Source organism: Gobius niger, assembly GCF_951799975.1.
Source record: "Gobius niger genome assembly, chromosome: 10".
Taxonomy (NCBI): Eukaryota; Metazoa; Chordata; class Actinopteri; order Gobiiformes; family Gobiidae; genus Gobius; species Gobius niger.
The window spans coordinates 3,694,135-3,716,229 of NC_136861.1; the positions used below are offsets into that span (position 1 = coordinate 3,694,135).

The following is a 22,095-nucleotide window of genomic DNA, read 5'->3' on the forward strand; positions in this document are numbered from 1 at the left end:
GAGAGGAGAGGGAGAGACAGAGAGGAGAGGGAGAGACAGAGAGGGGAGGGAGAGACAGAGAGGGGAGGGAGAGACAGAGAGGAGAGGGAGAGACAGAGAGGGGAGAGAGAGACAGAGAGGGGAGGGAGAGACAGAGAGGAGAGGGAGAGACAGAGAGGGGAGGGAGAGAGAGAGAGGGGAGAGAGAGACAGAGAGGAGAGGGAGAGACAGAGAGGGGAGGGAGAGACAGAGAGGGGAGGGAGAGACAGAGAGGAGAGGGAGAGACAGAGAGGGGAGAGAGAGACAGAGAGGGGAGGGAGAGACAGAGAGGAGAGGGAGAGACAGAGAGGGGAGAGAGAGACAGAGAGGGGAGGGAGAGACAGAGAGGAGAGGGAGAGACAGAGAGGGGAGAGAGAGACAGAGAGGGGAGGGAGAGAGAGAGAGGGGAGGGGGAGACAAAGAGGAGAGGGGGAGACAGAGAGGGGAGGGGGAGACAGATAGGGGAGGGAGAGACAGAGAGGGGAGAGAGAGAGAGAGGGGAGGGGGAGACAGAGAGGAGAGGGAGAGACAGAGAGGGGAGGGGGAGACAGAGAGGAGAGGGAGAGACAGAGAGGGGAGGGAGAGACAGAGAGGAGAGGGAGAGACAGAGAGGGGAGGGAGAGAGAGAGAGGGGAGGGAGAGACAGAGAGGAGAGGGAGAGACAGAGAGGGGAGGGAGAGAGAGAGAGGGGAGGGAGAAAGAGAGAGGGGAGGAGGAGACAGAGAGGAGAGGGGGAGACAGAGAGGGGAGGGAGAGACAGAGAGGAGAGGGAGAGACAGAGAGGAGAGGGAGAGAGAGAGAGGGGAGGGGGAGAGGAGAGGGAGAGACAGAGAGGAGAGGGAGAGACAGAGAGGAGAGGGAGAGAGAGAGAGGGGAGGGAGAGAAAGAGAGGAGAGGGAGAGACAAAAAGGGGAGGGAGAGAAAGAGAGGGGAGGGAGAGACAGAGAGGGGAGAGAGAGACAGAGAGGGGAGGGAGAGACAGAGATGAGAGGGGGAGACAGAGAGGGGAGGAAGAGACAGAGAGGGGAGGGGGAGACAGAGAGGGGAGGGGGAGACAGAGAGGGGAGGGAGAGACAGAGAGGAGAGGGAGAGACAGAGAGGAGAGGGAGAGACAGAGAGGGGAGGGGGAGACAGAGACAGAGAGGGGAGAGAGAGACAGAGAGGGGAGGGAGAGACAGAGAGGGGAGGGAGAGACAGAGAGGGGAGAGAGAGACAGAGAGGGGAGGGAGAGACAGAGAGGGGAGAGAGAGACAGAGAGGGGAGGGAGAGACAGAGAGGGGAGAGAGAGACAGAGAGGGGAGGGAGAGACAGAGAGGGGAGAGAGAGACAGAGAGGGGAGAGAGAGACAGAGAGGGGAGGGAGAGACAGAGAGGGGAGAGAGAGACAGAGAGGGGAGGGAGAGACAGAGAGGGGAGAGAGAGACAGAGAGGGGAGGGAGAGACAGAGAGGGGAGGGAGAGACAGAGAGGAGAGGGAGAGACAGAGAGGGGAGGGAGAGACAGAGAGGAGAGGGAGAGACAGAGAGGAGAGGGAGAGACAGAGAGGAGAGGGAGAGAGAGGGTTTCAGATTCAACAAAAATTCAACCAAAAAGTGACAAAAATTCAACAAAAAAGTGACAAAAATGTGACAAAAATTCAACCAAAAAATTACAAAATAATTCAACAAAATTAAACAAAAATTAAACAAAAATGTGACAAAAATTCAACAAAAAATGACAAAAAATTCAACAAAAAAAGTGACAAAAATTAAACAAAAATTAAACAAAAATTAAACAAAAAAGTGACAAAAATTCTACAAAAAAGTGACAAAAATTCAACAAAAAAATTACAAAAATGTGACAAAAACTCAGCAAAAAAGTGACAAACATTCAACAAAAATGTGACAAAAAAACATAAAAAAGGTGACACAACACAGCAACAACGCGAGGAGAAAGATCCGTTTTGTGGGTCTTAGCTTTCAAATGAGGTGCTACACATTCGGTTCAGGCGGGTGGTAAGAGGTGAAATGGCTCTAACTCAAACACACACAACACCACATGTGTCCAGCAGAGGGCGCTGCAGGGTTAGATATAAACGCTGCTCCATCGTGTAATGAGGTGTTACAGGCTGAAAGCTCCAATCAAGAAACTCTTGCATTTGGGTAAAGCAAAACTGGTTTAGGTGGGGGTTAAGGGGTTAATGTGATGGGAGAGACAGAGAGGGGAGGGAGAGAGAGAGAGGGGAGGGAGAGACAGAGAGGAGAGGGAGAGACAGAGAGGAGAGGGAGAGACAGAGAGGGGAGGGAGAGACAGAGAGGGGAGGGAGAGACAGAGAGGGGAGGGGGAGACAGAGAGGGGAGGGAGAGACAGAGAGGAGAGGGAGAGACAGAGAGGAGAGGGAGAGACAGAGAGGGGAGGGGGAGACAGAGAGGAGAGGGAGAGACAGAGAGGGGAGGGAGAGACAGAGAGGGGAGGGAGAGACAGAGAGGGGAGGGGGAGACAGAGAGGAGAGGGAGAGACAGAGAGGGGAGGGAGAGAGAGAGAGGGGACGGAGAGAGAGAGAGGGGAGGGGGAGACAGAGAGGAGAGGGAGAGACAGAGAGGGGAGGGAGAGACAGAGAGGGGAGGGAGAGACAGAGAGGGGAGGGAGAGACAGAGAGGGGAGGGGGAGACAGAGACAGAGAGGGGAGAGAGAGACAGAGAGGGGAGGGAGAGACAGAGAGGGGAGGGAGAGACAGAGAGGGGAGGGGGAGACAGAGAGGGGAGAGAGAGACAGAGAGGGGAGGGAGAGACAGAGAGGAGAGGGGGAGACAGAGAGGGGAGGGAGAGACAGAGAGGGGAGGGGGAGACAGAGAGGGGAGAGAGAGACAGAGAGGGGAGGGAGAGACAGAGAGGAGAGGGGGAGACAGAGAGGGGAGGGAGAGACAGAGAGGGGAGGGGGAGACAGAGAGGGGAGGGAGAGACAGAGAGGAGAGGGAGAGACAGAGAGGAGAGGGAGAGACAGAGAGGGGAGAGAGAGACAGAGAGGGGAGGGAGAGACAGAGACAGAGAGGGGAGAGAGAGACAGAGAGGGGAGGGAGAGACAGAGAGGGGAGGGAGAGACAGAGAGGGGAGGGAGAGAGAGAGAGGGGAGGGGGAGACAGAGAGGAGAGGGGGAGACAGAGAGGGGAGGGAGAGAGAGAGAGGGGAGGGAGAGACAGAGAGGAGAGGGGGAGACAGAGAGGGGAGGGAGAGACAGAGAGGAGAGGGAGAGACAGAGAGGAGAGGGAGAGACAGAGAGGGGAGGGGGAGACAGAGAGGAGAGGGAGAGACAGAGAGGGGAGGGAGAGACAGAGAGGGGAGGGAGAGAGAGAGAGGGGAGGGAGAGAGAGAGAGGGGAGGGAGAGACAGAGAGGAGAGGGAGAGACAGAGAGGAGAGGGGGAGACAGAGAGGAGAGGGAGAGACAGAGAGGAGAGGGAGAGACAGAGAGGAGAGGGAGAGACAGAGAGGGGAGGGAGAGAGAGAGAGGGGAGGGAGAGACAGAGAGGAGAGGGGGAGACAGAGAGGGGAGGGAGAGACAGAGACAGAGAGGGGAGAGAGAGACAGAGAGGAGAGGGAGAGACAGAGAGGAGAGGGGGAGACAGAGAGGGGAGGGAGAGAGAGAGAGGGGAGGGAGAGACAGAGAGGAGAGGGGGAGACAGAGAGGGGAGGGAGAGACAGAGAGGAGAGGGAGAGACAGAGAGGAGAGGGAGAGACAGAGAGGGGAGGGAGAGAGAGAGAGGGGAGGGAGAGAGAGAGAGGGGAGGGAGAGACAGAGAGGAGAGGGAGAGACAGAGAGGAGAGGGGGAGACAGAGAGGGGAGGGAGAGACAGAGACAGAGAGGGGAGAGAGAGACAGAGAGGAGAGGGAGAGACAGAGAGGAGAGGGGGAGACAGAGAGGGGAGGGAGAGACAGAGAGGAGAGGGAGAGACAGAGAGGAGAGGGAGAGACAGAGAGGGGAGGGAGAGACAGAGAGGAGAGGGGGAGACAGAGAGGGGAGGGAGAGACAGAGAGGAGAGGGAGAGACAGAGAGGAGAGGGAGAGACAGAGAGGGGAGGGAGAGAGAGAGAGGGGAGGGAGAGACAGAGAGGGGAGGGAGAGAGAGAGAGGGGAGGGAGAGAGAGAGAGGGGAGGGAGAGACAGAGAGGAGAGGGGGAGACAGAGAGGGGAGGGAGAGACAGAGAGGAGAGGGAGAGACAGAGAGGAGAGGGAGAGACAGAGAGGGGAGGGAGAGAGAGAGAGGGGAGGGAGAGAGAGAGAGGGGAGGGAGAGACAGAGAGGAGAGGGAGAGACAGAGAGGAGAGGGGGAGACAGAGAGGAGAGGGAGAGACAGAGAGGAGAGGGAGAGACAGAGAGGGGAGGGGGAGACAGAGAGGAGAGGGAGAGACAGAGAGGGGAGGGAGAGACAGAGAGGGGAGGGAGAGACAGAGAGGGGAGGGGGAGACAGAGAGGAGAGGGAGAGACAGAGAGGGGAGGGAGAGAGAGAGAGGGGAGGGAGAGAGAGAGAGGGGAGGGGGAGACAGAGAGGGGAGGGAGAGACAGAGAGGGGAGGGAGAGACAGAGAGGGGAGGGAGAGACAGAGAGGGGAGGGAGAGACAGAGACAGAGAGGGGAGAGAGAGACAGAGAGGGGAGGGAGAGACAGAGAGGGGAGGGAGAGACAGAGAGGGGAGGGAGAGACAGAGAGGGGAGGGGGAGACAGAGACAGAGAGGGGAGAGAGAGACAGAGAGGGGAGGGAGAGACAGAGAGGGGAGGGAGAGACAGAGAGGGGAGGGAGAGACAGAGAGGGGAGGGAGAGACAGAGAGGGGAGGGAGAGACAGAGACAGAGAGGGGAGAGAGAGACAGAGAGGGGAGGGAGAGACAGAGAGGGGAGGGGGAGACAGAGAGGGGAGGGAGAGACAGAGACAGAGAGGGGAGAGAGAGACAGAGAGGAGAGGGAGAGACAGAGAGGGGAGGGAGAGACAGAGAGGAGAGAGAGAGACAGAGAGGAGAGGGAGAGAGAGGGTTTTAGATTCAACAAAAATTCAACCAAAAAGTGACAAAAATTCAACAAAAAAGTGACAAAAATGTGACAAAAATTCAACCAAAAAATTACAAAATAATTCAACAAAATTAAACAAAAATTCAGCAAAAATGTGACAAAAATTCAACAAAAAATGACAAAAAATTCAACAAAAAAAGTGACAATAATTAAACAAAAATTAAACAAAAATTAAACAAAAATTCAACAAAAATTCAACAAAAATTAAACAAAAAAGTGACAAAAATTCAACAAAAAAGTGACAAAAATTCTACAAAAAAGTGACAAAAATTCAACAAAGAAAATACAAAAATGTGACAAAAAAAACATAAAAAAGGTGACACAACACAGCAACAACGCGAGGAGAAAGATCCGTTTTGTGGGTCTTAGCTTTCAAATGAGGTGCTACACATTCGGTTCAGGCGGGTGGTAAGAGGTGAAATGGCTCTAACTCAAACACACACAACACCACATGTGCCCAGCAGAGGGCGCTGCAGGGTTAGATATAAACGCAGGATCTTAGATAACACACACATCTGGAGCTTTAACGGTTAATAACTGAACAAGTGTTTCTCAGAGACTCACACAGGGGTTCCCAAAGCGGGGCCCCAGAGCCTCCACAGGGCCCGCACAGCTTTGGAAAAGATAACACATACACTGACACGGCTGTAGCAGAAACAGGACAGCAGGGGGCAGCAAACACCAGGATATGAGCCCACGAGCGCCGCACTTATAAAAGTACTTTGAAGTTTATTTCTATAAACTTTAAACCACATCTGCCCCTTTAGATATAAACAACTCACAAGAACAAACTAAACGGAAAAATAAAACTGAAATCTGCCTCTACAACAACGTTCACAATGTAAAATAAAACAACAATAACAACTGCAGCAGAATCAAAATGTCCAGCTCAACTTGAACTAAAGCCAAAGCAAAGAGTCAGCAGGAGATTAAAGCAGATCTAAGTAGAACTAAAGCAACATCTGGATTTAATGTTATTTTAGCAGTAAAATATTATTTTTGTGAATAACAAAGAAATACTTGATTTTCGGGATCAAAGCAGGACATTAAACCTGAAACTGAACCTGACATATATTTGAATGTTCGTCCGTGTCTGTTCTAACTGTACCTGGAGCAGGGCCCGGAGCCCGGAGGAGCCTCAGCCAATGAGCCGTGAGCCCAGAGGAGCCTCAGCCAATGAGCCGTGACCCCGGAGGAGCCTCAGCCAATGAGCCGTGAGCCCGGAGGAGCCTCAGCCAATGAGCCGTGAGTCCAGAGGAGCCTCAGCCAATGAGCCGTGAGCCCAGAGGAGCCTCAGCCAATGAGCCGTGAGCCCGGAGGAGCCTCAGCCAATGAGCTGTGAGCCCAGAGGAGCCTCAGCCAATGAGCCGTGAGCCCAGAGGAGCCTCAGCCAATGAGCCGTGAGCCCAGAGGAGCCTCAGCCAATGAGCCGTGACTTTCCACACGACAGAGCGAGATCTCGTGTTTTGGCCTTTGAGCTGATCGTTTCTAAGCTCACACTCAGTTTTAATTTCCTCTTTTTAAACTCGGCGTCAGGTAAAAAAAAGCCAAACTGATGCATTTGTTTAAAGCACTTTGTTGCTGTTTTTAACTTCGACTTTGCTGCGTCACAACTTTGTGGCCGTGACCTGGAGGCGGAGCTAAACCGCCTGAGCCCAGACTGTGCGGAGAGGCCGCCGGAGCAAACTCTATACTTTAAATATAACGATAATTCCTGCAATAAAAGAACTGCTTGTGTTTCATTCTATTTGTGTGGGTGAAAAGTTACAAAGTGCGGCTTTAAGTTTGTAAAGCTTCACTTCACTCGTCTTGAGGAAAAGGTTTTACTGCTTTAATGAATTACTGCTTATGAATGAGTAATAAAGCGTGAGTTATGGCAGAAGGACTGAAGCACTTACCCCATAAGAGGAGCCAGACCAGGACCAGACCAGGACCAGGACCAGGACCAGGACCAGGACGGACCGGGACCAGGAGAGACATGTTCGTCGGCGTCTCGAGCGACTGAAGACGGGCCGGGCTGAGTTTCCTGTTTTTAACTCTTTATTATCAGATTGATCTTCTGAGGTTTTGGGCTGAAATAAGAACTGCGTCACTTCAAGAGGAGGCTCAGGCTCAAACAGAATAAAGGCAACAACATATTTTATTTTAGTTTTAGGCTTTTGACTAAAATGTAACTACATTTTCTAAGATTTAGTCAAAAAAAACTTTTCAATTTTAGTCTAGTTTTAATCTGCTAAAATGAAGACTAATTTAGTCGACTTATATTTATAATATTCATTATAATCATCCATCCATTTTCTTCCGCTTTATCCGGGGCCGGGTCGCGGGGGCAGCGTCTCAGCAGAGATGCCCAAACTTCCCGATCCACACACACCTCCTCCAGCTGTTCTGACCCCGAGGCCACACCTCCTCCAGCTGTTCTGACCCCGAGGCCACACCTCCTCCAGCTGTTCTGACCCCGAGGCCACACCAGGCCAGCTCGGAGACATAGTCCCACCACCGTGTCCTGGGTCCACGAGGCCTTGTCCCACTAGGACATGCCTGGAACACCTCCCGCGGGAGGCGACCAGGAGGCATCCGGAACAGATGCCCGAGCCACCCCAGCTGCTCCTTTCGACGTGAAGGAGCAGCGACTCTACTCCGAGCTCCTCCCGGGTAACTGAGCTCCTCCCCCCCAGCCACCCTGCGAAGGAAACTCATTTCGGCCGCTTGTATTCGCGATCTTGTCCTTTCGGTCATGACCCAAATCTCATGACCATAGGTGAGGATCACATGACCATAGGTGAGGATCACATGACCATAGGTGAGGGCGGGAACGTAGATCGATCGGTAAATCGAGAGCTTTGCCCTCCGACTCAGCTCCCTCTTCACCACGACAGACCGATACAGCGACCGCATCACTGCTGACGCCGCACCGATCCGTCTGTCCATCTCACGCTCCATCCGTCCCTCACTGAGAACAAGACCTGAGATACTTGAACTCCTCCACTTGAGGCAAGGACTCCCCACCGACCTGTAGAGGGGAAGGAGAACCATGGCCTCAGATTTGGAGGTGCTGATCCTCATCCCGACCGCTACACACTCGGCTGCAAACCGCCCCAGAGCAGCTGAAGGTCCAACAGAACAACATCGTCCGCAAACAGCAGAGACGAGATCCTGAGGCTCCCAAACCGGACGCCCTCCGGCCCCTGGCTGCGCCGAGAAACTCTGTCCATAAAAGTAATGAACAGAACCGGTGACAAAGGGCAGCCCTGAGGAGACCAACACGCACCGGGAACAGGTCTGACTTTATGAACAAGATTAATGTTGTTCCTCTACTTCATGTTTCTGCTCCACATGAACAAACCTCAGAGCTGATCCTTTGGCAGAGAATTTACATGATCTGAGGCTCTTTCAGACGCTCAATAGAAGTTTGGATGATTTTAGTCTCTCCTTTTCATTTTTATTTCGTCTAATTTTAGTCGACTCAAATATCTGGACATTTTAGTCATAGTTTTAGTCTCATGAGAAGCTTTTAATTTAGTTTTAGTCCAATTTTAGTCGTCAAAAAATATGACTTTGACTAAAATTAAGACTAAATATTATAATAATGCGTGTATTACTGTGCCTTATGTCATGAAAACTAGTGAGTGTGGCTGATATTTGGCTTTGGAAACTGAAAGAAATATATGAACGGTCGCTTTGTTACTCGCTCTGTAGCGATTTTGCAGGAAATAGTAATAGTGTTTGGTTCTGTTGTTATGTGAACAGTTCAAACAGTGGTTGTGAGTTTGGTTTGCATCAAAAAGCTGTTCTGAAAGGAAATGAGTTCTTCATTATTCATTTTTTTTTGCTCTTGTTCCTTGTTGTTATTTTGTGAGAAATGAAAAGTTTATCATTTGAGTTGGGGGAGGCGCTCATAAGCTTTTGCTTCAGCCTCCTCCTTTTGAGCAAAATGTGTGCTCAAATAAATAAATAAATAAATAAATAAATAAATAAATAAATAAATAAATAAATAAATAAATAAATAAATAAATAAATAAATAAATAATCGTCAGCGAAATGAACACTGACTGAGACTAAGGCCTGTGTGTTTTTAAAGTGTAACATCTGGTTGCATCTGTATCTCCACATCTCATTATTCGAGGGGGGGATTTTGTTACCACTAAAAACATGTACAGTAGGGTAGTATGAATGAGTGTGTGAGAGAGGAGCAGCACCCGAGTCAGGGCGAGGCGCCTGGAGTCAGGGCGAGGCTCCTGGAGTCAGGGCGAGGCGCCTGGAGTCAGGGCGAGGCGCCTGGAGTCAGGGCGAGGCGCCTGGAGTCAGGGCGAGGCGCCTGGAGTCATGGCGAGGCGCCTGGAGTCAGGGCGAGGCGCCTGGAGTCATGGCGAGGCGCCTGGAGTCAGGGCGAGGCGCCTGGAGTCAGGGCGAGGCGCCTGGAGTCAGGGCAAGCCTCCCTTTTAACTTTTAAACCCGCCTGAACCATCCGCATGTTTTCCAGTTTGGCCCAAACGTCGTCGAAACACCAACGAATATTAGACAAAAATGTGACGAAAACTCTATGAAACAATGACAAAGAAGTGATAAAAACATCACAAAAATGAAACAAAAAAGTGACCAAAATGTGGTAAAAAAAAAGCAGACGGTGGAACTGACGGCCTTCATGTGAGGTGAGAGAGCTAAGCACTCAGCTCCACATGCATGTAGACATGTGCAAACACACGCGTGTTTCAGGATCACGCTGAGAACACGGCTGATTTCAAAACTGTAAATAATGTTTCAAAAACAAGATGAAGATCTTGTGGTTCATAGCGCAGGCTGTAGAGCAGACGACTGCGCAGACGGTGGCGCTCTTTGTAATCTTCAGTGTCAGACCCGGCGCAAAAAGTGTGCAGGACAGGAGGGGGGACAGACTCGCATTGTGATGTTTTGGTGCCGCCCCCTCCCCATGCTTTCCCCAGACCTGCGGGAGGGGGGGTTTGTGAGGGGGGGTTCTCTTGTACACGCGTAACATGCTGATGCAGCGCAATGTTTAATAAAGATTAGAGAAATAAAAGTGTCCCTCAGCTGCTGCAGATCCAAGATGAGCGGGCGGGACAGAGAGGCCTCGCGCTGGACACTGTTCGAATGAGCAAAGTTATGAAATGTAAAGGATTTAACTGATCAGAAACTGTCATATCGGCTGTGGAGGAGTTACAGAGTCATGCAGTAGTTACAAGAAAACTGTAGCGTATTGGAACATTTGAGCTACAACTGCAGGATTCTTGGAGCGGCTGGAAAAAAAAAAAAAAAATTTGCTCTTTTTCCTGTGAAATGTGCTTCTTTCTTTTGGACTGAGCTGTGGCTCCACGAGGAGCATCCTCAGGAGGTAAAGACTGACACGCGATGGAAATGTCCCCTTAAACTCAGATCAGACCTGGTGTTGTGACACTTGAGGCACGTGTGGTTTATTTATGAAAAACTGTTTTGCAAAACTATTTTGCATGTGTTGTTAAAATACACATTGAAACACTTTTGGCACCCAGCCATATCAAAATTTAAAAAAAAAGTTTTTTGATGCACCCTAATGTACAGTAGGGTAGTATGAATGAGTGTGTGTGAGAGGAGCAGCACCCGAGTCAGGGCGAGGCACCTGGAGTCAGGGCGAGGCGCCTGGAGTCAGGGCGAGGCACCCGAGTCAGGGCGAGGCACCTGGAGTCAGGGCGAGGCACCCGAGTCAGGGCGAGGCACCTGGAGTCAGGGCGAGGCGCCTGGAGTCAGGGCGAGGCACCCGAGTCAGGGCGAGGCACCTGGAGTCAGGGCGAGGCACCCGAGTCAGGGCGAGGCACCTGGAGTCAGGGCGAGGCGCCTGGAGTCAGGGCGAGGCGCGGCGCCTGGAGTCAGGGCGAGGCGCCTGGAGTCAGGGCGAGGCGCCTGGAGTCAGGGCGAGGCGCCTGGAGTCAGGGCGAGGCGCCTGGAGTCAGGGCGAGGCGCCTGGAGTCAGGGCGAGGTGCCTGGAGTCATCTACTGTATCAAAGTAAACCCGTGCGTAATCGACGCTCAAACAGACTTTTCAAGGTAATTTCACTTTTGTTTTCAATTAGACGTTGATTCTAAGGAAGAAGACGAGGCAGCGCGATGTAAAGAGGAACATGATGTGAAGGTTAACACAGAAGAGCAGCTCGAGTGCTGCTGTAATGAACCAGCCTCAGTCGCCTCTTTTTAAATAACGGCCTCTCCCTCGTGACGCCGCCTTGAGCGTAAAACCTGCGCCTCATGCAGGATCACGCGTGCACCGCCCTCCGTTTAGAGCTGTGCACGGACTGAGCCAGTCACGAGATCAGGCCCATAAAGTGTTTGTGACACTGAGCTCTCGCTGATGTGAACGATAAGAAGCTTCCGTTTCTCTGATACCATCGTCCTGCAGCGGCACTTCCCCTCACGCTTTGGTGCTTTTATCAGTGAGAATAGTGATAAAAACCTGCTCTAAAAGCTGCTTTTCTTTCACACATTTGTTGAAACCTGGTCCCAGTTTCTCTTTGGCTCAAACATTAACAGTTCGCTCACACGTAAAGACTTTCTCAGTTTCCCAGAACGACTCCCAGTAAACAAACCTTTACTATTTTACCAGTTATGTGATTTTAAAAATGTGTGCGGCTCGGTGGCTTTGCTAAAAGTAATATTTACTAGTTGGTACTTCTGGGGTTAGCGTAGCTGCTGCACCGTTAGCATTTTGATTAAATCTGACTTTTACAGCAGCAGGTTCATGTTCGGCTCATGGTTCTGATAAATAAGTCTATTCAGTAACTCTGCTGAGTTTCACAAACATTGATTGTGGAGTTTTTTGTAGTTTCTCGCACATCTACTTAATAATACTACTTAATAATACTACTTAATAATACTACTTAATAATACTACTTAATAAGGCGAGACACTGCAGGTGAACAGGGAGAAAATGTATATTTACAGATATCAATTTTAAACTTGTGCTGTAGATTAACTGGCATAAATGTGAGAAAAAAATACATTGCAAGATTTTCATATAAGAACAAGGTGTTTTATGCCTAAAAATGCCCCAAATTTCCCATCTCTTCAGTGATGAAATGTGAATAATGGACAGAGCTACATTCAAATTTATGGTTTCATTTTATTGATGAATGAGTTGCCGAGACTTTCTCAGAGCGGATTTAGCATTTCTTGTTTAGTTTTAAAATAAGCTGTTTTTTAGTGGAAAAATTTGTAAAAATTGAATTTTCGGTTTATTTTTTGACATTTAAAACTCAATAAATGGGGCTTAAGGGATTAAATAATAAAAAATCCCTCTGAAAAAAAACAATGATGGAAATGTGACAAAAAAGTGAGAAAACATTGACAAAAAATGGACGAAAATTTGATAAAAAAATGACAAAAATGTTACAAAAAAAATAAAAAAATCTGACAATTTGACAAAAAAAATTACCAAAAAATTGACAAAAAGTGACGAAAAATTGATGAAAAAGTGGGAAAAATGTCACAAGAAATTGACCAAAAATTGACAAAAAAATGACATGTGACAAAAATGTTACAAAATTAATACAAAAATATGATCAAAATTTGACAAAAATTTACGAAAAATTTGATAAAAAATGTGACGAAAAATGACGAAAAAGTTACAAAAATTAGTTCTTCCAAATCTTGTTCAGTCCAAGGCTGGAAAATGTGAAGTCTTTAGGTCCGACTGACGTGGACATAGTGTCGCCACAATGACAGAAAAATGTGTTTTGAGAAAAAGGCCCTTGAAATTGCATTGTCCCATATAAGTCTATGGGGGAACATTGAATCAGCGCAATATTTAAACATGTTATTGTGAAGATTAGGCATATTTTCTGTTTCCGGGTGAAAGCTTGTATGTTCAGAGACCAATCTGGCCCAAAACCTGAAAACTGAAAAAAATGAGTTTTGCCTGTAGTATCTCCATAGATACAGACGCATCTCTGGACTCGCCCATATATGGTCATGTTTGAAAACAGTTAAGGGGGAAAACAATAAGGAGAAAAATCTAAACTTTCTCTAATTATTCAAAAACTTCTTTAACAAACGCTGAATCCTGAATATAGTTTCTACTAAATAATGATGCAAAGACATGGGGAGGAGCAAAGTGGTTCAACAGCCCATAAATACATAAATAACGGAGAATGCTAACTTGATGCTACATGTTAGCATCGGGCTAATGCTAACGGTTAGCTACGACTGCTGTTTTTTTGCTTCTACAGAACAATCTGCTGTGAGAAAATATCCATCTGGACCTGATTTAGACTTGACTTTATTTATGTGATAAATAAGTTTATGTTTCACCAGAAAATGGCTAAAAATAGTGGAAAACTGTGATTCCCAAAAGATTCAGTTTCCCCCTCGGTGAAGCCACGCCCCCTTCTATGATGAGATGCGTCTGTATCGTAATAGATCCACGGTCTGTATCTGTGGGAAATGAGTCAAACTGCTCTGGAACTTTACTCATGTCACTTCCTGTCAGTAACTTGAAAAAATGAAATAAAAATAACATCATTAAAATCGCTGATTCACTGAAATACAAACAGATGTTATCAGGGCTGGACTGGGACTGAAAAACTGCCCTGGACTCTGACCGGCCTGGCCCAAATTAGCGTAAATGTGACACTTCCACAAATACATGTTTTAACCTCTTACCACCCCGCCTTAACTGAGAGCATTCTGTCCTCTTATGCCATTATATAGGCCTGTTTAACACCTCATTTGAAAGCTAAGACCCACAAAACTGATTTTTTTCCTCAAGTTGTTGATGTGTTGTGTCACCTTTTGAATGTGTTTTTTTTTTCAGTTTTTGTCATTTTTTGTTGAATTTTTGTCACATTTTTGTTTAATTTTTGATGAATTTTTGATGAATTTTTTTCACATTTTTATTGATTTTTTGTTGAATTTTTGTCACATTTTTGTTGATTTTTTTGTTGAATTTTTGTCACATTTTTATTGATTTTTTGTTGAATTTTTGTCACATTTTTGTGGAATTTTTGTTGAATTTTTGTCACTTTTTGGTTGAATTTTTGTCACATTTTTGATTAATTCTTGTTACATTTTTGTTGAATTTTGGCACATTTTTGTTGAATTTTTGTCACATTTTTGTTGAATTTTTGTCACGTTTTTGTTTAGTTTTTGATGAATTTTTAATGAATTTTTGATGAATTTTTGATGAATTTTTGTTGAATTTTTGTCACATTTTTGATTAATTCTTGTTACATTTTTGTTGAATTTTGGCACATTTTTGTTGCATTTACAACCTTGTTTTCATCTCATTTTTTGGTGCTTTTTTCCCCTAGAAGCTTTTTGATTCGGGTAAAGCCAAGCTGGAGAAAATGGGATCCGTTCCGGTGGGAGTTAAGAGGTTAAAACCTGTCATATGCTCTTTAACTATTTTGTTTTATTACATCAGGTGATTCTGTGTTTGTCACTCTTGTCACTCTTATTGTAAACTCCTGTAATAAATAAATAAATAAATGTCTTTCCCGCAGTGCCGCTTGCAGCCAGCAGAGGGCGGCGCCGTCCCGCAGGATCCGCTGCTTAAAGAATCAGACCCGCTGCATTCCAAATTTATTCATGTCCAGAAAACACTGTATAAAGTCACAGTTTATAAATCACATTCAGTCGTGCAAAAGGGACAACGATCCATACAAAACAGGCAAACGTTATTATTATTATTATTATTATTATTATTATTATTATATTATTATGTTGTTACTACGGAGATGTGAAGATCAGTGGACTTTGTGCCTCATGCAACAACAGCGAGTCAAAAATCCGAGTCCTTCGTTCACAGACGGGACATTTTCACAGTAGTTTGAAGTGCAATAGAAACAGAGCGAGGCAGAGAGATGTGAGAGCGGGAGGGCATCTGGGTCAGTCACGGCGGCAGATGCATAGTTCCATCGGGAGGGGGGGGGGGGGGGGGAGGAGGGGGGGGGCTCGTGGTCGTCAGGGGAACGAGGAGAGCGAATGAAAATCAAAGGAATTTCCAAAGAAAGGTTTGTGTGGATGGTTCAGTCCGGGTGTTTTAGGGCTCGTGGGTTCAGTCCGGGTTCGGGGCTCGTTGGCTCAGTCCGGGGGGGGGGGTTGGTTCAGTCCGGGTTCGGGGCTTGTTGGCTCAGTCTGGGACGGGGGGGTTCAGACCGGGTTTGGAACAGGGCTGGGTATCGTTACTTGGTTTTCCGATACCGATGACCTTTCCCGATACGCAATACCGTAATGCAAAAATGAGGAAAATATTTTGAAAGCTAGCAAACATTGGGACAAAAATAAGAAAGGAAACTGAAAAAGAATTGTAATAAACTGATGAAAAAATTGTGTGGGGGGGGGGGGGGGGGGGGGGGGGGGAATCAGGGCTAATTATTTTTAACCCCCCCCCCCAAAAAAAGTGGCAAAAAAAATCTGGAATAATTGGAAAAATAGGAAAATGAAGAAAAAAATAGCAAAAAAGACATTGGGAAAATATCAGTTTAACGAATATGTGGAAAAAAAAAGTAAAAACAAAAAATCCTTTATTTGAGCTGAGACCTTTAATGCCGTCCCGGGACCAACAGCACCAAACTTGGGTCTAAAGATTTTTCATTCAGTTCCTGCTTTCGATACTTTCATGTTTTTATATAAACCAGACCAGTATCGCTTAACAGGACCCAGCCCTAGTCTGTTCAGTCCGGGGTCGGGGCTCGTTGGTTCAGTCCGGGGCTCGTTGGTTCAGTCCGGGGCTCGTTGGTTCAGTCCGGGGCTCGTTGGTTCAGTCCGGGTCTGGGGTTTGTTGGTTCAGTCCGGGGCTCGTTGGGTCAGTCCGGGGCTCGTTGGGTCAGTCCGGGTTCGGGGTCCGCGGCAGCTCGTTGGTTCAGTCCGGGGCTCGTTGGTTCAGTCCGGGTTCGGGGTCCGTTGGTTCAGTCCGGGGCTCGTCGGTTCAGTCCGGGGCTCGTTGGTTCAGTCCGGGGCTCGTTGGGTCAGTCCGGGTGTCGTTGGTTCAGTCCGGGGCTCGTCGGCTCAGTCCGGGTGTGGGGTCCGTTGGGTCAGTCCGGGTTCGGGGTCCGCGGCAGCTCGTTGGTCAGGATGTGCCAGCGCTCGATGCGGCGCCCGCGGTTCTTCAGACAGTCGCTCCAGTGCCTCAGAGCGTCGCCCTGAGCCTGAGCGCCCAGACACACGCCCCCTGCAGGACAGGACAGGAACTGCATCAGCACAGACTCATATCAGACACACGCCCCCTACAGGACAGGAGAGGAACTGCATCAGCACAGACTCATATCAGACACACGCCCCCTACAGGACAGGAGAGGAACTGCATCAGCACAGACTCATATCAGACACACGCCCCCTGCAGGACAGGAGAGGAACTGCATCAGCACAGACTCAGATATCAGACACACGCCCCCTGCAGGACAGGAGAGGAACTGCATCAGCACAGACTCAGATATCAGACACACGCCCCCTGCAGGACAGGAGAGGAACTGCATCAGCACAGACTCATATCAGACACACGCCCCCTGCAGGACAGGAGAGGAACTGCATCAACACAGACTCATATCAGACACACGCCCCCTGCAGGACAGGACAGGAACTGCATCAGCACAGACTCATATCAGACACACGCCCCCTGCAGGACAGGAGAGGAACTGCATCAACACAGACTCAGATATCAGACACACGCCCCCTGCAGGACAGGACAGGAACTGCATCAGCACAGACTCAGATATCAGACACACGCCCCCTGCAGGACAGGAGAGGAACTGCATCAGCACAGACTCAGATATCAGACACACGCCCCCTGCAGGACAGGACAGGAACTGCATCAGCACAGACTCAGATATCAGACACACGCCCCCTGCAGGACAGGAGAGGAACTGCATCAGCACAGACTCATATCAGACACACGCCCCCTGCAGGACAGGAGAGGAACTGCATCAGCACAGACTCAGATATCAGACACACGCCCCCTGCAGGACAGGAGAGGAACTGCATCAGCACAGACTCAGATATCAGACACACGCCCCCTGCAGGACAGGAGAGGAACTGCATCAGCACAGACTCATATCAGACACACGCCCCCTGCAGGACAGGAGAGGAACTGCATCAGCACAGACTCATATCAGACACACGCCCCCTGCAGGACAGGAGAGGAACTGCATCAGCACAGACTCATATCAGACACACGCCCCCTGCAGGACAGGAGAGGAACTGCATCAACACAGACTCAGGCAAAAACATTTGAACGTAAAAAGAGGCAGTAAAACATGGGTGATCTGGTCCGTCTTCTGATCTGAGCTGGAACTAAACCTGGTCCAGACCTGGTTTCCATGGAGATCTACCCTGATAGAAAGTTATCCAGCTTCATAACCGCTCTGCTGGTGTAAACGTGTCGGAGAAAATCAGCCTCATTAATATGCGTGATGTCATCAGAGTAGGGCTGTGCTATTAATCGAAATTAGATTACGATTTCGATTACAACAGTAAACGATTACAAAATTAGCATAATTATAATTTGTTTTTATTTTTTCAACAACAAAAAAAGTTGTTTTTTTGCAAAGCAGACAGAGACAGGTCTTTGAACTAAACACGACTGAAGTAAATCAGCTGTTTCAGTCGAGTGTTTGTGTTTCTCATGAATAAACGACCTAAATATAAATGGTTACGGTGAAAAGATGCTAACGTTAGCTGCTAACCTTTAGCTTGAGCTGTTAAATGACCGATAGCTTCCTCTCGAATAATCCAAGCCATTCACGTAAAATCCATGTGAAGTAAAAGCGTATCTGACTCGTATTAATCCATAAATATTCCACTGTCTCTGAGTTTGGTTTTTATCACAGAAATACTTTATTCCCAGAGTTTATTGAACTTTTATCAGATGTAGTCGCTCAGTCTGCTGGTGTTCGGACACCGGGCTCTGAACGACTCTCGGCGTCTCTGAACGAACGCTGGAGTGATCTTTGTTTTTCTTCCTTTTTTTGTGATAAAAGTGCCAAAACAGTCGTTCTGTTTCATAAAATAAACGTTTGTAACAATAAATAAATTCACATAAAAAAAAACAACAACACATATCTGCAGTTGCAGCGCTCGTGACGTCACGTAGCTCGGAGAAAGTCGTGTCTTTCTATATAGTGACTATATAGTCACTATATAGCAGATGTGAGGGCCGGCCAGCAGGGGGCAGGTGTGAAACAGAGACCTTTCCTTAATCAAGGCGTACTTGAAATCGTTTGTACTAGAAAACATAAAGTGCAGTGTTTTGATTAATAAATACATACAATAAAGATTTTTAAAGGCAACAAATAAACGTTTGAATAATCGTGATTTCAATTATGACAAAAATAATCGTGATTATTATTTTTTCAATCATCGAGCAGCTCTACCTCAGAGTGTTTATATTCTGTCCGTGTTGGCAGTTTCAGCTCTGGGCCCTCAGTGCACTTTCTGGGTTCAATAGATTCAAATCCTGTTTTCTTGAGCTCCAGAAGACAGGCCGGGGTTTTTCAGCTGTTTCTTTCACAGTGAAGCAGTTTCCAGCCAAAATATGTAGAAATATTCAGACGTAGCATGTGGGACGTGTGCGTCGTCACCACCGGCCTCATGTTTTAAACAACAGGAGGAACTCAGGCTGGTTTTAACCCTAGAACACCAGAACCTGTGATGTTCCTGATCTGAGTTTGTCTGAGTGTCCTGGGTCTCTGAGCTCCAGCTGTGTCTTGGACATCTGTGATGGCCTGGGGGGTTTCTCCTACAGGCTCATGTTTGTAAACATTCTGGGCTCAGCTGGAGGCAGGAAGGATCTATTTCCATTGTAGCTGTTGTCATAGTAACGATAAAGAAATGTCGAACTGTTTTGGGAAATATCAGATAAACCTTATTTTATCGTCTTAAATGTCTTTCCTCTTGTTCTTGCACCTTAAGAACCACATTATTTAGTTGTAGTTTTACACTTATAATCACTAGTTTTAGTTTAATCTTATTTCTCTTGATCACTTCCTGCCTCCAGATGATGTCACTGATGATGTCACCGGTTAAAGGTCTATAGTGATAGTAGGCAGGGTAGTAATGGTGCGTTCCAGGCCACTGGTAACTGGTATTTTTCCCACTTGAAAGTTACCAGTTACGACTTCAGAGCGTTCCAGGTGACTGAAGTCGTATGTAAACAAAACTGCTAATGCTACCACAGTTAGCTCAGACAATGCTAACATTACATGAACGTTTCTTCAAACCAGATCTAACTACAAACATGCAACATAACGTTATGTCGAAGCTGTGACCGAAAGTAACGTTCACATCAGCGTTGCAGTGGTTTTGTTACAGTTTTAGCATTAGCTGCTCGTCCACTGGGGGGCGCTGTTACTGTCTTCATCTCGTATACGAACTCGTAGCAGTCTTCAGGTTTCTGTAATTGGCTTGTTGCACGGTACGGCTATGCTAGTTCCTCTGACCTGAAGTTGTGAGCGCCAGTACTTCCTGTCTGTGTTCTTTTCCTGGAATAATAATCATATTTTCTAAAGATTACGTTGCGGGCAGTGAGTTCCCGGTAGACGATCATTTACTGTGTGTTCAAATCTTGATGTAAGATCGGAGACACCTGTGATCATAAAGGATTGACGTCTATGTTTATGAGGATCAGTGAGCTTGTCTTGAAGCTAAAGGCTAACATGCTATAAAAAAAATGTAATAAAAAGGCACAATTTCAAATTGTATAATGCATGAAATGAATGTTAGCCTTTAGCTTCAAGACAAACTCACTGATCCTCATAATAGACGTCTCCTCTACGGAAATATTTCCACTGTACAGAGAACCTTTAGGAAATACGATGATTTGAACGGGTCTAAGCTAATCTTAATGGAAATTAATACGAACAGGAAGTACTAGCGCCCACAACTTCAGCGCAGAGGAACTAGCGTAGCCACATTGTGCAACAAGCCAATTGCCAGTTCGAGCGGCTCCAAGGCATTTTTCCAAGTGGGAAGTGGTAAATTTACCAGATACCAGTTGCCTGGAACGCACCATAACCTTACCTTGTTTTTAAGGTCGGGTTACTCCCCTGTGCCTGTGTTTTTAACCCGGCTCTTGCTGCTTTCATGGATGACTTTCAGGACCGACACATTTATGTCTTTGCTCCTGTGTCTCTGCCTCACAGTAAGTGAGTTACACAGAGTTATTTATATTTAGTTTCTCTCTCCTGAAGGACACTGAGCTTCACCACAGAAGTCTCACACATCCAGGAAACTACGTCACATCTTCAACATTTTATTTTTTAGGATTTTTTTGTTTCCAAATTCCTTATTTCCAGTAATTTTGGATCATTTTCTCTGGTCTCTCATGATGCTTTACTTTCATGTTCAATGTTCTCGGGTTAAGGAAGATTCGACACTTTCCTTTTTCACTGACTGGCGTTTGAACAAGTCAGTCTTCAGATAGTTCAGTCTGAGCTCGGCCCCCAGAGGGCGGGGCTTCTGGGCTCGGCGTCACTCACCGATGAAGTCGTTGGAGCGGCCCAGGTCGTAGTCCCAGACCGTCACCTCCAGAGTCTTACAGCTCAGCTCCGACAGGGAGATGTCGTAGAAGAACTCCTCGTTGAACTCCGGGTTCAGAGTCTTCTTGATCACTTGGGTTTTGTGCTTGGATTTCTTGTGCAGGTCGGGCTTCAGGTAACTGCTCAGAGAGAGACAAGAGGAGACTCATGAGGACAAGTCACAGATCATTCAGCAGCTCCGTCTTCAGCAGAGCAGCTGTGCAAACATCTGTCCTTACATTTTCACGTAGGGGTCGGAGAAGCCGTTGACGTCCATGGCGGCCAGGTGAGCGCAGCGCTTGACCCCGACGCAGAGGCCTGTCTTCGGGACGTCGTCCGGGATCTCCTCGAGGTCCTGGAGGTCACCTGGAGCTGAGAGCACCTGCAGGGAGAGCAGGAGGCGGCCGCGCTCCTCCAGGCTCTGCAGCTGCTCCTTCTCCCACTGACACAACGGGACAGGACGGCCATTAGACCAGGGGAGGCGGGACAGGACGTCCAATAGACCAGGGGAGGCGGGACAGGAAGGCCATTAGACCAGGGGAGGCGGGACAGGAAGTCCATTAGACCGGGGAGGCGGGACAGGAAGTCCATTAGACCGGGGAGGCGGGACAGGACGTCCATTAGACCAGGGGAGGCAGGACAGGAAGGCCATTAGACCAGGGGAGGCGGGACAGGAAGGCCATTAGACCAGGGGAGGCGGGACAGGAAGGCCATTAGACCAGGGGAGGCGGGACAGGAAGGCCATTAGACCAGGGGAGGCGGGACAGGAAGTCCATTAGACCGGGGAGGCGGGACAGGACGTCCATTAGACCAGGGGAGGCAGGACAGGAAGGCCATTAGACCAGGGGAGGCGGGACAGGACGTCCATTAGACCAGGGGAGGCGGGACAGGAAGGCCATTAGACCAGGGGAGGCGGGACAGGACGGCCATTAGACCAGGGGAGGCGGGACAGGAAGGCCATTAGACCAGGTGAGGCGGGACAGGAAGGCCATTAGACCAGGGGAGGCGGGACAGGAAGGCCATTAAACCAAATGCACTCTCTCCTCTTTGCCATTGTCGTCACTTTTTATTTCCCTTATGTGTTTTTGTCACTTTTTTGGTACTTTTTTGTCACATTTTTTTGCTGGATTTTTGCGATTTTTTTGCTGAATTTTTGCCACTTTTTTGCTGGATTTTTGTCATTTTTTTGCTGGATTTTTGTCTTTTTTTGATGGATTTTTGTCACTTTTTTGCTGGATTTTTGCAATTTTTTTGCTGAATTTTTGCCACTTTTTTGGTACTTTTTTGTCACATTTTTTTGCTGGATTTTTGCAATTTTTTTGCTGAATTTTTGCCACTTTTTTGCTGGATTTTTGTCATTTTTTCGCTGGATTTTTGTCTTTTTTTGATGGATTTTTGTCACTTTTTTTGCTGGGTTTTTGTCACTTTTCTGCTGGATTTTTGCCATTTTTTTGCTGGATTTTTGCAATTTTTTTGCTGGATTTTTGTCTTTGTTTTGCTGGATTTTTGTCCCTTTTTTTGCTGGATTTTTGTCTTTTTTTTGCTGG

At 47.8% G+C, this 22,095-nt stretch overlaps 1 protein-coding gene across 1 annotated transcript; it reads right to left on the bottom strand.

The window, feature by feature from the left end:
* Positions 1-16,064: 16,064 nt before the first annotated feature.
* LOC306968781 (double C2-like domain-containing protein beta) lies at positions 16,065-20,994 on the bottom strand. Its single transcript, XM_079564269.1, has 3 exons — positions 20,788-20,994; positions 20,510-20,688; positions 16,065-16,209 (listed from the first exon to the last, which is right to left on the bottom strand). The coding sequence occupies exons 1-3, from the start codon at positions 20,823-20,825 to the stop codon at positions 16,073-16,075; spliced, it is 354 nt and encodes a 117-aa protein (XP_079420395.1). The 5' UTR covers positions 20,826-20,994; the 3' UTR covers positions 16,065-16,072.
* Between the last annotated feature and the right edge of the window lie 1,101 nt (positions 20,995-22,095).